At 44.7% G+C, this 17378-nt stretch overlaps 1 protein-coding gene across 1 annotated transcript; it reads left to right on the forward strand.

The window, feature by feature from the left end:
- Positions 1–9: 9 nt before the first annotated feature.
- Positions 10–10024, forward strand: ncstn (nicastrin). The gene is made up of 17 exons (XM_066723095.1): positions 10–592; positions 1448–1552; positions 1922–2045; positions 2462–2583; positions 3101–3246; positions 3380–3530; positions 3942–4051; positions 4230–4379; positions 4610–4714; positions 4858–4935; positions 5222–5388; positions 5693–5795; positions 5916–6014; positions 6707–6794; positions 6956–7110; positions 7204–7416; positions 7606–10024. The coding sequence occupies exons 1-17, from the start codon at positions 535–537 to the stop codon at positions 7726–7728; spliced, it is 2097 nt and encodes a 698-aa protein (XP_066579192.1). The 5' UTR covers positions 10–534; the 3' UTR covers positions 7729–10024.
- The last annotated feature ends 7354 nt before the right edge of the window (positions 10025–17378 follow it).

Raw genomic sequence — 17378 nt, forward strand, 5'->3', positions numbered from 1 at the left:
CTGGAAGCTCGGCGTTAAAAGTCCTTTCCTGTCGGACATCTTGGGAAGGTCGCAGGACGGAACATATGTGTTTATTGAATTGAAAGTGGTTGTGTTTTATGTTTTAAACTTAGTTTCCCCCTAGCTTATTTGTAAATGCATTTTTATAAGAAAGTTTAGCTGCCTGATCATTGTGCGTCAGATTTGTATCTATCCAGTCAATCTGTTTGGGGGAAAGGTTAGAATAGGAACACAATGTACAACACATATTTCGTATTGTTTCCGTTATTTTGTTCGCAAGGTTACAACGGCCACCTGTTTTGTTTATGATTAAACAGGTTAATTTTGTGGCTGTGAAAAAGCCGTCCGCCATCTTGGTACGGTCCAGTTTAGTTTGAGGAATCGCAACAGAGCAGCCATTCTAATAAGGTCAAGGCCGCAGCTCGGTCGCGTTGTTCTGACAAAACGGATAACGGGAGTCGCCGGATCCTCCTCAGGCTGGGGGTTATTGCGTTGTTTCCTGTAGGTGTTTTGTGTTTGACTCAAAGCAGGAAGATGGCTTCTCCCGTCGGAAAATGTCTCTTCTTTCTGCTGGCTTGCTCTTTACAGCCGGGTAGGTAAACACCGCGATTTCTTCCCGCAGCTGAACTGAAGGGAGACGTGGGAGGAAGGGGGTCGAGTCGGTCCAGATAAAAAAAAAAAACACATAACCCACTTGGATGTGTGCACGCTTTTGTTCTTGTAATGATTCAGCTAAAACAAGTTTTGAAAGGTGGTTCTGGCCACAGTAACACAGTATATCACCCGATCTCATTAAACAGACACAAAGGTGCAAACTATACCCTCGTAAGATATGATGCAAACCGCTCGTCTCTTTGTGTAGCACCTCCGATTGCAGTCTACACCCCTGCTAACTTTGCCATGGTGTGTAGGTTTCTCTGCACAAATGCCTGGCTGTATTATTGGAGGCAATACTTGTTTCTAACTTGAGTTTTATACCGGTTGCAAATGGTGGAAGTGAGAAGCATGTCCCCGCCTTGCTCCCTGCCCCCGCCGTAGTCATATGATGCGATCACAGCCTTGTGCTTTAAACATACAAAGAGAAACTAGTTTACAGAGTATATTGGGCTTCCCATTTCAGTAATACAGACTATTGTTGACTGTTTTTGAAAATATCAACCAGTTATGACACAATTATGCACAGTAAGCGTTTTGTCACTGGTAACTACTTATTACTGGACAGTGATTCCCCACATACTGACACAGTGAGTTGTATCGGTATTTCTCATTTATAACGCCTTAATTGGATTTTTCTGTTTAATTATAAGATGTACTCCTCAAATTATGATGCATGCGTTGAATTTCTACACCACATAGAATTGCACACAGTCACACACATTTACTGTCAGTTGCATTATACCTGTTGCATTGCTCAGGTGAGTGATGGCTCCATCCTTCTCATCCTCAGCTGGTGTTGCAGGCAACTCTGTGGAGCAGAAGATTTACGTGATGCTGAATAACACTGCCCCCTGTGTTCGCTTGCTCAATGCCACCCACCAGATCGGATGCCAGTGTGAGTAGCGGCACAGGCTTGTGGGATGCCAGGGGTTGTCGTCCTTGTTTTGCTCTCGCAGGGTGGTTGTGGCTATATTTGCCTCCAGCGTAAGCAAAACAGTCCTTGTTTAGAACGTAGAGGATGCCAGTCATAGAAGAAAATGTGCCCTTCCTCAGCGCAATACATTATTCTTTATACTGGTTTCTTATTTTCAGTTGACCCTTTCTCATTGCTGACGAATTCTCCCATCTCTTGTATTTAATTCACTGTTGTGAGAGTCTTAAATCTGTAGTTCAGCCTTACTTAGACATTAGTGGTCCATTTATGAGCTGAATTGTGTATTGTTATCCATTTGTTAATTTGTTTATCCTCCCTCTTCCATACCAGCCTCTATTTCTGGTGATACAGGGGTAATCCATGTGGTGGATGCAAAGTCTGACCTGAACTGGGTTCTGACTGATGGGCCCAACCCGCCTTACATGGTGGTTCTGGATGCCAGTTTGTTCAACAGGTATGGACCCTACTTGCCTCCCCTGCTGCACATCTGCTGTCTCACAGAGAAAGAGACACCGACTGACAATGCACGTCTTGATAAATGGGGACTCGGCAGGAGTTTCAGCTCCAGGCCTTGAAATCTACAGGCTTTTCTGATTGATTGATGTGTTTGTTGTTTGTTTGTTTTCCTCAGGCTGATGTATGTCTGACTTAAGGCTCTGTGTTTGTTCCAAATGATAGCTTTTGTAATGTTCCTCTGAGTATTGCACCAAAGATAAACGCTAGCAACCACTACCTATAAGCGTTCAGAGCTTCAACTCCTTCCGATACGCTAGATTAAAAGGACTTGGGCATTTCCCACTTCCGTGATCTTTGTTATTGTTTGTTTTAGTTTGGAGAATGTGGTTGATGAGGATTTAATTGCCTCTGCAGAGAGATTATGATGATGATGAAGGGGGCTGCTCTGCGCGTGGCTGGGTTAGCTGTGGTCACCTCGAAAACTGGCCCCAGTGAAGGATTCTCCCCCCACACCAAGTGTCCCAATGAGGGTACAGGTAAGGACAGCCGCACCGTTAGACCCTGGCAGTGTGAGCAGTAACGGAACAGTGTCGGATTCTGCAGTAAAGATTTTAACTTCCTGTTTTCATCCTGTGTGTAGAGTGATCTGAATATACTTGCTTCCCTTTATCATTTTATTTATTTTTTTAATCCATGTGACTTCCTGCTTAGTCAATAGCTTGCTGCCTCTGAGAGGGCTGTCAGTCCTTTTCTTCCCACAATACACCTCTCTCTCAAATGACCTAAAAGTGAGATTTTCAGCACTGATGGGTTAAATTGTCTTGGTCTGTGTTTGTGTCTTCAAATAGCCTGAATAGTCGAATGAAAGCAGGCCCTTAAATATAAAAATAATAAACAATTTTTGATGCGGCTCTGTAACTTGTTTGTATTTTGATCGTCTCTCTATCTTTCCCTTGTTGTCAGAGTCCCAGAATTGTCCTCCACTGAAACCAAAGCATTTAAATAAACCACTGTAAAAAAAAAAAATAATAATAATAATTCTTGCTTGCTTAGGTGTGTATTCGCAAAGCTACGGCCCCACGTTCGCCAACTGCAATAACACGGTGTGGAATCCACTGGGGAACGGCCTTTCGTACGAGGAGTTTCAGTTCCCCATCTTCATGCTGAAAGATGACAACGAAACCGCTGTCATCAAAAAAGTGAGCCCTCTTTCCCTCGCACTCTCTCACTCTGTCTCTCCATCTCATAAAACTACCCTACGGTGGGCATCCAGGACTGTATTTTTACCAGGCCGCTGCATGCTGACGTGGTTCTTGTCTTGCCCCTCCGCAGTGTTTCCAGGAGCACAATGTGGCGGTGAACGGCACGTCCCCATCCTTCCCGCTGTGTGCCATGCAGCTGTACTCCCACATGTACGCCGTCACCAACACCGTCACCTGCATGAGGCGCAACGACATCCAGACCAGCTTCAGCATCAACCCGGGTACTTGCCAGAGCTGTTCTCATGCGGCCCAGTCTCTGTTCTTTCCTCACTGGCCCAAAAGTATTAACAGTTCCTCCCAGAAAAAGTGGTTACCTTCCTTGGGTGCGGGCTGCAAAGGTTGGGTTTTATGGGGTCTTTTTATTTGGTGTTCTCTAGAGAGGAGGTGAGGCAGGTAGTAAAACAGTACTAGAGGTAGACTTCACACCATGGAAGTCTTTTTCAGTCGTTTAACTCTGCATTTGGAAAACCAAAAACTGTATTGTGTGTGTGTGTGTGTAGATCTTGCTGAGTGAGTTTTATTAATTGTGTGGGAGGTGGCTTTGAAAATGGTGTGACTGCCAGTGAGGGTTTTGTGGCCTTGCGTTGTGGATGGAGGGTTTGACTCGGGTGTCTGGTCTGTGTGCGTTTCAGAGATGATCTGCGATCCCCTCGGCGCCCACAACGTGTGGAGCTCCGTCAAGCCCATCAACGCTTCGGGACAAGCCGATCCCAGCGATAGGTTCATCATCGTAGCCGCCAGGGTAAGAGTCGAACCACTCGTGGCCCTGGAACGTGTCAATTCTTTCACCCACCTGCTAAAATACTGACTTTTGCCCTATTGCATTCACAAGGATTTTAAAAGGAATAGGCACATGGGTACAAGTTCTGTGCAAAACCGTAGACCGTCATGTTTGATCGAACCCCTTTTTGCATGTTCAGCTGGACAGCCGGTCATTCTTCTGGGACCTGGCTCCCGGTGGCGACAGCGCGGTGTCCGGGTTCGTCACCCTCCTTGCTGTGACCCAAGCTCTGAAGAACATCACCTCCAGCCAGCTATCCAAGAACATCTTCTACACTTTCTTCCAGGGGGTGAGTGAGCCATGTCTCAGTCTGCCCATCGCGGTGGCTCTCTAGTCACACCGGGTTGCGTTATGTGTAAACGTGTGGGTTTATGCCCTTGCTTTGGAGTTGGTGCTTGTCAGGGTCGTTGAGTTTGAATTAAGATGTGGGCAATGTGTGATCTTGGCTCTTCTGTAAACATGGAGGGTGGGTATTCAATTGATTTTTAAAGTCATACTCATCGTGATTTTGGGTTGTAGGAGACCTTTGACTATATCGGCAGCTCCCGCATGGTGTACGACATGGAGAACAAGAAGTTTGTCATCGGTCTTGACAACATCGACTCCTTAGTGGAAATTGGACAGGTAAGGCCTCTTTGACGTGTAAACAAGCAGTAACGTTTTTAAGTTGACCTAGACCGAGTTACCGGTGGAAAGTGCTGCTCTGATACAGCCCATTTTTCGTTGCTTGTGGGTCACCGTTCTGGCACCTTGTGTTCTCCGCTTAGGTGGGTCTCCGCGGTGGCAAGGATCTCTGGGTTCACAGCGATCCCGTCTCCCGGATGAACAGCAGCATCAATACAGAGGTAAGGGCTGTTGGATCAAAGCCTGGAAGAGAGACTTGGCCAGTCAGTTGGATCAAGGCTCAGTGTGAATGCAGTCCCAATACAACAGGAAACCGAGGTGTTTTGGTAGCAGAACGATATGGAGGTGGGGGAAGCCAGCAGGCCGTGCTTTTGTGTTATTGGTCGACGTCTGGTTCTGGACCGGTTGACCGCTTCCCATCGTTGCTTGCCATGTGTTTCAGCGTCCAAACTGCTTGTTGATGAAACGCGGTCCTGATGCTTGATTTTTATGGCGGTTTGTCTCTAGGTGGAGAAGCTGATGTCCGCACTGCAAGCCAGCTCTGGTCCGAATGTCACGGTGATGGAGCCAAATGTCTCCCAGGCTCTGCCCCCTTCGTCCTTCCAGCGGTTCCTCAGGTCTCGACCCATTCCGGGCGTCGTCCTCGCTGACCACCAGTCCGCTTACAGTAACAAGTGAGTAGGAGGGTGGGGCCCCTGGAGCTGCCTGAGAAGACGGAACCCTTATGTACCCATTTTCCATGGCTAAGCAAGGCACACCGGACTCCGTATATACATTGATTCGTCAAAAACATCCAGTTTCAGATGAGTTTTAATTTTGCTCATGGGAAGGGTGGGCAAGCCGGGAGGCAGGAGTAGGGGTCGGTGTGCCACAATATTTTACAGCAAAGGAAGTGTGCGTTAAGATTTGAAAAGGTTGGGAATTGCCACTATAGGTATACTGGGTTGTTTGTGAAAGCCGGCTTTGCTCATCTTGCAGGTACTACGAGAGCATCTACGACACCGCGGACAACCTGCACATGAAGTACCCCAGTCAGCTCACCCCGGATCAGCAGCTGGAGTTCGTCACAGACACTGCCCGGGTACTGACACGTGTGATGGAGTGAAAATCGACATGGTCTCGTGGAAGCTCTTGGAAAAAAAGCCTATGAAAAAACATACGCTTGTCAGTTTTAATCTGTCTCCCTCTCCTTCTCTGTCAGGGCTTATCTGAAGTGGCCACTGTCATTGCCAAGGCCCTCTTCAAACATGCTGGAGGATCGGATCAAGAAGCGGACAACATCCAAGCAGATCCCAAAATAGTGAGTTTTGACTTAACGACCGAATATCTTCCTTATGACCCTGAGGGTCTCAGGTAAACGCACAATGAGTTAGTCTTGCGCAGTCAAAGTTAAGAGCTAAGGGAAAGGGAGTATAGGGGAAATCAAAATAAACAATACAAGTGCAAGTAATGAATTTAGTCATTTATTCTCCTGTAATATTGCACTTATACAACGTTTTGTCATACTCTTGCCTTTGCATTACATTAAATGAGTATGAAAAACATTGTTTTTTTATTAAACGTCTGAAGATTTCAACAGGTTTTTGGCACAATTAACAAAAATCCCAGACTGGGCTAATTAGCGTGACTCTTTGAGCCAGGGGGAAGGATTACTGTTCAATTGAAATCAAAATGGATTGCAACTGTGAGATTGGCTGGCCTCACACACTGAGAAATGAATCTCGTTAAGCGTTAAAGCTCATGAAGCCTATTGGAAATGATAGACGTTTTATTATTTATGTGTTTTATTTATTTTGTCAGTGCGTGAAATGTTATGGCAGGGCTCAAAAAAATGTTATTTGAGAGACAGAAAAAGCTTCCTTATCGCTTTTTGGTATTCTGTGATGGGTTGGACAGGGGGATGGGTGCTAATGGATCCAATTGGCCTCTACGGGAGGTTTTATCGCCTGTCCTTTTTTATTTAATATAAATAAACCCCTCTCTGTGTCCTAGGTCACCCAGATGCTCTACAGCTTTCTCATTCAGTCCAACAACACCTGGTTCAGGGCCCTCATCAGTCCCGAAATGCGCTCCATTCTAGGTGAGATCACTTTAACTGCCGACTAGAGGACTCGCCTGCTCAAACCGTCCTCGTGGGCCCTGGGGGCTTCAGCCAGGGAATGTACTTGATATAGGGGCTCATCCAATGGACTCCCTGCTTAACACAGTCTTCCCGTCCTTCTGTGTTTGTTGGCCTTCCAGAGGACAACCCTCCCCAGTACTACGTGTCCGTACCCAACCAGAGCATCACCACGCGACTGGTGCACTATGTACTGGCCAACCTGACAGGCACAGTCACCAACCTCACCAAGGACCAGTGCCAGAGCCCGGAGAAGGTGGACGGAGAGAGCAAAGAGGTCAGGGGTCAGTCGTGGACAACCATAGCATTGTGCAATAGTATATCCTCCTCCTGTTCCTTTATTTGATTGATTTTTCCACTCTGGCTGCAGCTGTACGAGTACCTGTGGGTGCAGGGCTCTGTGGCCCCCAACGGGACGGACGCCGTGCCGTACTGCGTGCGCGCCCCGGTGCATCTCGTTAAGGCCATCTCCCCGGCGTTCGAGCTGAAGGACTACGGCTCCCGGGAGTATTCCACGTGGACCGAGTCTCGCTGGAAGATGATCAAAGCTCGCATATTCCTCATCTCCAGCAAGCAGCTCGAGGTAAGGGAGTGCACGGTTAATTACAATTAAGCACCTTGAGAGTGCCGCGTGAAATGAAAGCTAGAATTGCCCTTAATTGAGAGAGTATGGTCTTGGCTCCTAAACGTTTTTAGATAGTTGTTGTAGTTGTATACAAGCCCTACATTTCAACCTGCCAACTCCCAGAATCCTTTGCTTCTGTGTTTTCAGATGACGACTCTGGCAGTAGGGATAGTCATCCTCATCCTCTCCCTCCTGGTCACCTATTTCGTGAGCTCCAAGGCCGACGTCTTGTTCACCACGTCTCGAGAGCCGACCGACGCGGCTTACTGAGGGAACTGCCGGCTCCGCCTCCCCCCCCCCCCACACACACACCCCCACACCCACCTGCCTCCCGGGCGGCCCTCCTCGCAGTGACAACAACGATGTGGGACGCAAGTCTCGATCTGAAGCTCACCTTCCATTCTCAGAGACTTGGCAAGGGGGGAGCGTCCTGGTGAAAGAAACGGAAATATGAAATGTGAAAAGAAAAAGAAAAAAGCCTGGTGCCTCCTTGTCAGTGGTGGGAAGTCGAGGGATCTGTGATTTTAGCGATTTTTGGACACTATCCAGAGAATTCCATTGGGAGAGGTTCCTGATTTGCAAGATTTGAAATGACCCCCCCCCCCACACACAATACTGTTATGTGTTTGTCAAGTAAAGACCAAACAAATGCCCCTTTCTTAAAGTTCAGGCTTATCTTTCACTTGTAGTCTTGTCTGTTGTTCCCCCTCAGTTCTGTGGCTGCTGCAGTTTAATGTGGCCCTGTGGGACGTTTAATAATCGTCTATAGTATGAGTATTAGTATTCCCTTTAACTCCGGAGTCCCACAGATCAGACTCTCATTGCTGTGGCGTTTGAGACCACCTGATGTACTAGTCGGAGGGGTTAGGGAGATTTCCGAGTCCTGCGTTGTGGAGAACTACAGGAGAGATGCCGTAAAGGACTCCAATTCGACTCCCTTCCCAAGGGAACACTGGGTTACTCCCCCAGACAACGAGCTTGCGTTCGATCGGTTTACAGGAGGCGTTTCGTTTCAGGTTTTTTTTTGTTTTATTGAAATTTTGAAGCAGGCGTGGACCCTCACAAGTTTGGCCACCACATGCTCCAGTCTAGTGGGGTGGGGTTGTAGTGATCTGTAGATTCCTAGGTGCACAATAAAAGGCTCCCAGGGACCGAGAAGTTGGGGCCTAATCAGACCTAACGAGAGCGGCTTTCAATCCCCAATGTGGCTGGAGTTTCGGCGTTTACTCTCAGCTCCCAGACAGGGCTGCTTTGACCCACTAACGGCCGAGCCACTGCAAAGCACCGCTGCATGGTGTCTCCTGTTCCTTACATGCCTAACATGCCGGTTTTCACCCTGTCCTGCCAATAGAATTCATACGCTTCAACAGCTGGCTGCTGCGGATTTGTCAACAGCTGGCTGAATCAATGCAAGGTTTTTGTCGTGACTTAGCCTACTTATTGTTTTGTTTGTTTGTTTCAATCTAGCAGAGCTCTCTGAATGTGGAGTCTTCTGTTCACCTTCCAGATCTGTTTTCTGTCTCTTAAGCGATGCACTTCCTCCAGACTGTTGTGTTGCATAACTTTTTTTTCCCCCCAGTGAATCTGTACAGTAATTGGTATTCATTTTGTATGGTACAGCTGGGGTTGTTTCTTGAGTGAATTTAAATTGTTTGTTTTCCTTCTTCCTTAACAGAAGTGGAAAAGAAAATCTCTAGTCTGCATTACAAAATGAAGCTGTTGAAAATACAAACTGGGATATATTAATCAAAATTATAGTATTACTGTTTTTGTTTTTGCTTTTAGAGCCAAGTTGATGCATCTTTTTTAATTTTGCTTGAAATAGTGGGTTCAATCACTTTATTTATTCTTTTTTTTTTTTCAGTGTACAGATTCAATTTTTAACCGAGGATGTAAAGCATTAATACATCACATTCTTTACAAATGTTTTCCACTACAAAAATCTGATTGTTCTGCTGTATTATCTACTGTTATTTAAACAAGTGTGTTCATCTTATTGTGCACACAGCAGGTTGTCTTTAAAAATAAATAATGAAACCACACTAATTACTTAATCACTTTTGCTGATTGTTAATGGAAGTTGGTTATGGCAGTTAATCCAAGTTAATCCAAAATCAAGCTGTCTGTAAACTAGAGTTTATTTTAGATTATTTCCTAGAAATCTTGTAAACAAAAATGTCCCACTTAAAAAATTCTCATATTAATGACAAAATTATAAGTGTTGTCCAACCCTACCTCCCACACACCCCTGAACTGAGATGATGTGATTTTTTTGTGCAGCACTTTTTATTTGTTTTGTTTTTTAACTTACTTTGACAGAGCAGGACTGCAGCATAATGTGGGTTCCACAAAGCCATGAGAAAACAGTGGCACTGACTGTAATTAAACGAGAATAAATACTTAAAGCCTGTGACCTATACGATTGAGATGTACAATTGTAGGTGATTTCTGATGTATATATTTGTACTTTTGTTTTGTTTCTCTTGTTTGGTTTTGAGGTGGAACGTGTGGTTGGAATCAAAAAAGGTTTTTCTTGCCTTGAGAAAAATAAAAGTTTTTCCTTTTCCATCTTTCTGTTCTTCCTTTAAGCTTTGGTAGTGCAGCTCTTCTGGGTTTTATTGAGTGCTATATAGTTGTTTTAATGTCTTTCTCAGAAATTATAGGCATGCTTGTAATTGTCTACACGTTTCCAGATAAACCTGTTCTCAATTTGAGGGAACTAGGTCTGGGTGTCTTAAAACAATAGTCTGCACAAGCACACACCTTCTCTGTGGATTTGGTTTCAATTATTGGAAGTTTCACAAATGTTGAAGGTCTCTGTTTCAAATGTGCTTCGAGATTAATTATTTTCAGTTTCCTTTTTTTTTTTTTAAACGCCTGTACTTTCACAGGACTATCTGCCAAATTCGGGATCTAGGCTTTGATGAAAGAGTGGAAAGGGATTTATGATGTGATTCATATTTCACTTAAGTGTTGTTCGGCGGTTGCTCTCTCTCCCCCTTTGGGGGATTTTAAACTAACGATTATGTTGACAAACGTAGGAAGATCATAAATCTCCAGCCGACACTCCAGAAAGCAGCGCTGCACAAGGATATGCATGTTTAAAGCCATGGGGGGGTGCGTGGTCATAAACAAATGGTTCTCTGTAATATCAGAAGTGATTGAATGCATTTGTAACTCAATCGCTTAATGAAAAGCCTACAATTATTATTTTTTTAAAGGAGGGACACACACACACACACACACATACATCTATTAATCTGCTCCAACACGTTTTGCAGTCCTACTCTTATTATTAATCCAAATGGTCATTTAGATAGGATTTTAAATCAACACGTTTTCTCATAATCCTATGATCCTTAAATCCCCCCCCCCCTTTATAGACCTACCCCACCCACACAAAAACATCCAATCCACCTGTAATGTGGCCTGTACTTTTCTCTTTTCCTTTGCGCCACTTCCTTCCTTCAACGTGTCGCAGGTGATACAGCGGCGCAGAGAAAACCAGTGTTGCGGAAAAGACGCAGATTATGTTCAACTTTCACTCTTCAAGCACTGAGACGCCCATCCGGGTTAGTCCGCATCCAGAGACTGGACCCTTTAGTGAACCGCAGCACCTTCAACTGCGTGTGATCTGCTGGTTTGTGTGTGTTTGTAGTGGGGGGGGGGGGGGGGGGGGGGGGGGGGGGCGACACCCCCAATAAACAATCACGTACACCACGTGCGCTAATCTGGAAGTTTTTGCGGATCTAAATTATTCATCTTTAATGCATCAAGGCGCTACTGATGCCACGATGCATTTCTGCACATTCACCTTAAAAAAATGATTTGAAGCATTGTGATTGTGCACCACTGCGGTGTCTTGATTTGTGTCTGCGCTCTTCTGTTTGTTTTGCTGTAGTAAAGTGGCATCTGATACTGTTGTTTTACTGCACCGGTACCACCAAGAAATGTTGTGTAAAGTTTTGCAGGATCGCCATTTAAACGGATCCACAAAGAGGGGGGGAGTGAAAACGTGAGAACTGCAGTAAAACGAGTCTTGTTCTCCTTTCTCATCAATAAAACAAGATCTGTTTCTGAGAGAGAGAGAGTGGGGCTGTTGAAAGTGTGAAAAGAAAAGGGGAGAGCGGGGGGAGGGAGTGTGTGAATGGAAAAGCGAAGGAGGGGCGGGAGGGAGTGAGGGATTAAACGGTGGAACAGTCTGGCTTCGCTTTTGAATGGGAAAAAAAAAGGCGAGAGGAAGAAGGGTCACTGTTGTTTAAAAGAAGAAAAAAAAAGGGGGAATAAAATAGATACACGGGAGGCGAGATCGGATCGGGTCTCCTTGTGCGATGTGACGAGCGTTTGGTCAAGAAAGTGGATCTCGTATATCAGCTGCCCGTGTGATCCTCCAGCAACGAAAAGGTGGCAAAGAAAGAAGAAGCGACCGGGTTTTGAATATGGGACCAAAGGAATCCATTTGGGACTGAGCAGCACGGACACGGGCTGGGATCTGTATCCACACATCTGCACCCATCGGGCTGTGTGTGCCGGCTGGAGTGCGGAAAGGGGGATATATCTCTTTTTTGTTCTGGGATCTCGGACACAAACGTGAGCCATAGCCGTGCCTCCGATTCCGCTTTAAGGATACGGTGAGTCTATCCCATTGTTAGCCCATGCACAACAAATGTTTTTTTTTTTTTTAAATCTATATTCTTAAAAAAAAAAAAAATGCACAAATGCCCAATGCATATTTTTTTTCTACCATACCCTCTTTCTATGAACTAATGCGCTTTTTTTTCCCTTTCCCTTTGGAGGGGTGGCAGTTATATGCATAGCCCCATACCCTCCCTCCCTCCCTCCCCTGCCTTGCAAAACTCGCACACATGGATGTAGTGGGTTTGCATGATCAGAAAAAGGTTATATTGCATAGTTTTACCATCTAATTTAATGCACTCACACCCCAAAGATGTGATCGCAATACTATATTGAGGCGATGTCGGGTTTAATCAGAATTACGCCCATTCGTAAAAGTAGTTCATTTTTAAATTTTATTCCGTTTAAAGGTGTATCTTTTTTTTTCTTTCTTCCTATGAATCATGATCTAAGCGAAATAAACTTTATTCCGAGTAGTTGCAATGGTGTATCGCAGTTGCACAAACGGCTCAGGCGCTGCACAGCACACATGGTTACTAAAATGAATCTTTGTTGCAAAGCCAGCGTGCAGCGCTACAAAGTAAAAATGCAAGACGTCAAGTGAGGACAATGTAGCTGCTGCTAAGTGGCAAAGCGTGTTCCTGAGATCTAGTCCAAATGATCCACGATTGAACTGTTGCTTTTGTACTTTTTGTTGCGTTTGCTTCTCTTGGTTTATTTATTTATTTTTGGATCATTGTATGTATGGCACTGGAACTCCTTTTGTTTCCTTGTCGGTTTCCAAGATAAACAAAAGGCCCCAAAAGCCTGGGGCTCGCCTATAGCGGAGGCGTTGGGGGTGGTCGCTGGAGAGCGGACAGAGATGGGGGCAACCGTCAGGTAGTGGGCATGGCTCGGCCTATGGGGGTGTTTGAATGAAAACCGTGAAAAGACAGACGTCGGAGGGGGGCCTAGCTATAAAACCTAACGAGGTTTTCCCCTTTTCCTTTGGGGGAGGGGGGAGGGGGTACAAGGGTGTATTTCTGAAGTTCATTAATGACCCCCTTCCTAAAAGAAATAATTAAATTAGAAGACCGTAAATTTAGAAGAGGTATGCAAAGCATTAGTAGGTACACAAATACACCCGCAACTTCTGGGTTGATGGGTATGGAAATTAAACCACAGGAGAGGATCCACACATATAAAACCAACCTTTTAAATGCATGTTTCATTCATTATGTTAGACTATTACATTTTACATTGATGGTGTGGTGGGCTTTGGGAGTTTCACAAGCTAAGTCTAAAACATATTGAATTGCAATGAATAACATGCTTCTAAATCCTGCTAATAAAGTAATTTTCTGCCAATGTTTTTCCCCTTTGGAAGATGTGGAGTTAATTTTTTAGTGTCCACGTTTCCACAACAAATACACTGATGGAAAATGAAGATGATTTAATTTAAAAGACACTATACTGATACAGCATTTTGATTAAATGTCCTTTCATGTAGTTGGAAGCTCATGTAACCCATTTGCTACTTCAGTTGGTACAGGGTAATCGATTCTATAATTTATAAGCCCATTTGTATGACCTCCTCATAAGTTCATCTTCGAATCCTCTGTTTGGGTCTTTTTTTGGTGGTCATGTATAAGAGCATCTGTGCTTTGCTGGCACACAGAAGTCCTCACTCAATCTCCAAGAAAGCTGGGGGTAACGGGCCCCCGCTGAATCTAGAAATGGAGGCGAGACGGGATCTGCGCTTTTACTGCTCTGTCACCAGGTGATGTATGGTTTCGGGAGAAGACAATGCACAAGCTGCCGTTTGCGGGCAGGAAGGCAGAACCGCAAGCTTTGGCATTATGTTTTAAGCCAGCAGGATTTGTCCATCTTTATGGGCTAGATATGACTTCGTATCTTGCACCTGGAAATGCTGCGAGTTGGTTTTCTGCTTTGGTTTTTGGGGGTGGAGTGTTTCGGCTCATAGGCCATCGTGACAGAATCACCGGGCCTAAACAAACCCAAATTGACAGACTTTGGGAGCCAGTCTAGCTTGTGGAATGGTGGCTTTTCAGTTGATGAGCCCGTTAACAGATGAGCTAGATATCGATTGGATTCAGTGCATCTGGAAATTCAGACTACGTATTTGTATTCCTACCACAGTGCTTGGTGCCAAAATGTTCCTTTGTTAGCCCACCCAAAACTATAAATACATAAGAGACCTGTTCTTCAGTTGGCTGTTGTCTTCTGTCTCCGTGTTGCAGCATAATGGACTGGCCGTTTTTCACGATTGGAGTGTTTAGTTGCAAATCTCAACTGTCTTGAGTCTGGGCTTGACCCACTCTTGTCAGCAGGATAGATCAAAGGGGCAGTTGATTGCCCTCTAATCTTGTCATCTGCCCTTCTGCCCTCTGGTGTGTTTCAGTCTGATAGCTCTAACAAAGCATTTCCTACAGGTAGACGTTACTCCGACGTGACTCCCTCCTTCACTTCCACCCGTGCCGCCCTGGAGTGGTGTCTGTGTTGGTTTAGGAGAGACAGTTATTGGCTGTAGCTGAAGGCCTTGTGGTACTCAAACCAATCCTGGCAGCATTGCGGTGTCTGCTGTCTGAGGTTAGTTTAGTCACCCTTTTAGTATTTACGGAGCTGGGAATTACATTGGATAATAACTCACCACACAGCTCAGATTGCGTTGTGGCCATTGTCCTGCTTTTGCCCACTTTATTGGCATGGAAATGTTCTGTGGTGCAAAAAGTTCAAGTGTTCGGAGTACCGTTGTCATGGTGTGTTCTGCTCCACAAGCTGCTTCCTGGGTCCGACTCCAATCTTTTTATAGTGGAAGATGAAACGAATCTTACAACCTGGTGTGTGACTACAGAGTGACTCATATTTGCATCAGATAAATGACCATCTTAAACAGCACGTCTGTCTCGCTGTGATTCATGGCCTGCTGTTTTCACATTTCCCCGGGTCATGTTTTGGTGCACTGCCACATTCTAGCACTAGCATATTTGTGGTGTTCTACCATAACTTAGCTAGAAACACTGATGTATTCACCAAGTGGAACTGTAAGCCAGTGTGGAGTACAAGTGTGTGGCCCTGGCATGAGTTCTAGCTGTTAACACCAGCTCCTGTATTTTCCTGTGGGTGACTTGCCAGTATTAAAGGATGTTATTTTCATTTAATTAAAAAGAGCGGGTTGGGGAACGTTGGGTTGGGTTGTGATAGGCGGGGCTGGATTGACATTGATCAACTTATCCTTCCCCAGTCCTGTCAAGTTCAGAAATGGGACTATTCTGTAAAATCACTCGCTGATATGGCACGGAAACGTACTTAATCACTGTCGCCACCCGCCCCACACATCTTGCTTCATCCGTTCCAGTTTTTTCTCTTATTAAAGATGCGCTGGCTAAGATTTCCAAATTAATTTTCTTCCCCCCTCATTACCCATTTTTTTTCCCCTCTGCTCCATTTATCATTCAGAGCCGCTCTGCCCATCCCCGTTTCCGGTATCTGCCACGGAAAGCTTTTCATTTTGCCTTGCTCCCTAATCTGAAACATTACTGCTCGGGGATATGCATTAACGGGCTCAACGCTTCAACTTTGTGCCTGAGTGATCGTTTACCCATTTCGACTGACACATTTTCCATCTTTAAAAGCACTTGTAATTTAGTCATAATTGTGGTATTACAATTTCTCTTGTCTTCCCGTCGCACGTGGCATTCATTATCCCCTTTACTACGGTCTGATGCATACTGTGGAATCCATATAAGTGGGAAGACTTAAAACAAAATAAACTTTTTGAGTTTTGAGTACGCAGAGAGAGTGGTAACATTGGGTTGGCTGCTGTGAACAAAAAAACTAGGGCATTTAAGTTGCATTTAAGAATGTCAGAGGAATAAAAATCAATGTTTAGTACCATTGTAGAACTAGGTTGTAATTGAGACGAGGTTTTGTTTGGTAGGAATTGTCAACAAGCTTTGTAAGTTGTGGCTCCGTGACTTTTTAGTTTTATTTGTAAATTTAGTTTGCTGGAAAATGACTTTAGAATCACAGAAACAAAAGTCAGTTAAGTGTCTTCAGTGAGTTTCTTTCCTAAAAGTGAGACATGGGCAGTGGGAAAGAGGGTAAAAGTGTGTGTGGGGGAAATAAACCCCATAAAGGGAAGTATTGAAGGATGGAGAGAGGAGCTGGAAATAATAAGAACAAGGTCAAACTGAAAGGGAGGAAAAAGATTTGAGACGGAAGGAGAGCTGGAAATAGATGTGTTCTGTAGAGTCCTTGCTGCTTGCCTTTTATATGTTGTGTACAATTAAAAGAAAAAAGATGTATAACCCTTACATCCCTCTCTGGCTTGGTGTCCCCCTAAGGATACTTTCCTTTCTTTCTTCAACCATGATAGTGTGTGAAATCCTGCCGAGCCCAAACTCTTTATGGTTGAGAGAGACCTTCTTGATTTTTTACCACTGTGACCCTGGTTTTGGTGTTGTAGTTCTTATTCAATCTTCCTTTCTAATATGCATCCGTTTGGAAAAAGGTTTGAGTCCTCCGCTTCCTGATGGGGGGGGGGTGTATGGGATTTGCAGGGTTGAGTCGGGCCTTACTGTGTAGGCTCGGCACAGACCAGAGACCTACCCCAGACAGCCTAAGTGGAAATTAAATGGAATTGGATTTATGTATTGGAGACAGGAAGCGCTTTTTTTTTTTTCCCTCCTCACATGACGAGAGAATGCAGGGAGTGTTGCACAGCATTCCAAGCCAAATGGGGGGGATACTAACCTAACAGGATTTATTGAAAATCATCCCTATTAAGGATCTAGGACAAATAGGCTACTATAATTACACAAAAAATAGCATTAAAAAAAAAAGTATTTTTAATATTTCTTGACTTCTTTCCCTGCTCTCCTTCAGTGCTGCAAGGGGGCACATTGCCCAGTGCTGTAATTCTATCATTCTGCGTGTTTAACACTGCCTTTTTGTTGTAGCATTTCCATAGCGGCCAAAGCAGAAGAGGTCAAACGTTTCACACCAGGCTCCCCCACACGAGTAGCACACTGTAAATTTGGGATCCATGCTGGTATCTGTGTTGAATTTCAGCATGAAGTAGTGATTAGGGTTCCTGAGTGGAGGGTCATGGGTCCAATCCCAGGTGACCGACGCTGCTGTTGTACCCTTGAGCAAGAGACTGTACCTAGATTGGTAATTGTGTGTAAAAAAAAAAAGAATAATAATAATGTATTGTAATTAGCCCTGGATAAGCAGGTCTGCTAAGAGATCTAATAAAATAATCATTTTCAAATAGAGATCTC

Source organism: Amia ocellicauda, chromosome 14 (assembly GCF_036373705.1).
Source record: "Amia ocellicauda isolate fAmiCal2 chromosome 14, fAmiCal2.hap1, whole genome shotgun sequence".
Classification (NCBI taxonomy): domain Eukaryota; kingdom Metazoa; phylum Chordata; class Actinopteri; order Amiiformes; family Amiidae; genus Amia; species Amia ocellicauda.

Bases quoted from the DNA above. Each gene is read 5' to 3' on its own strand.
- ncstn (XM_066723095.1), top strand. From the start codon at position 535: ATGGCTTCTCCCGTCGGAAAATGTCTCTTCTTTCTGCTGGCTTGCTCT. The intron at 3,247-3,379 runs GTGAGCCCTCTT...GCCCCTCCGCAG, and splicing joins AAACCGCTGTCATCAAAAAA to TGTTTCCAGGAGCACAATGT. The intron at 6,015-6,706 runs GTGAGTTTTGAC...TCTGTGTCCTAG, and splicing joins TCCAAGCAGATCCCAAAATA to GTCACCCAGATGCTCTACAG.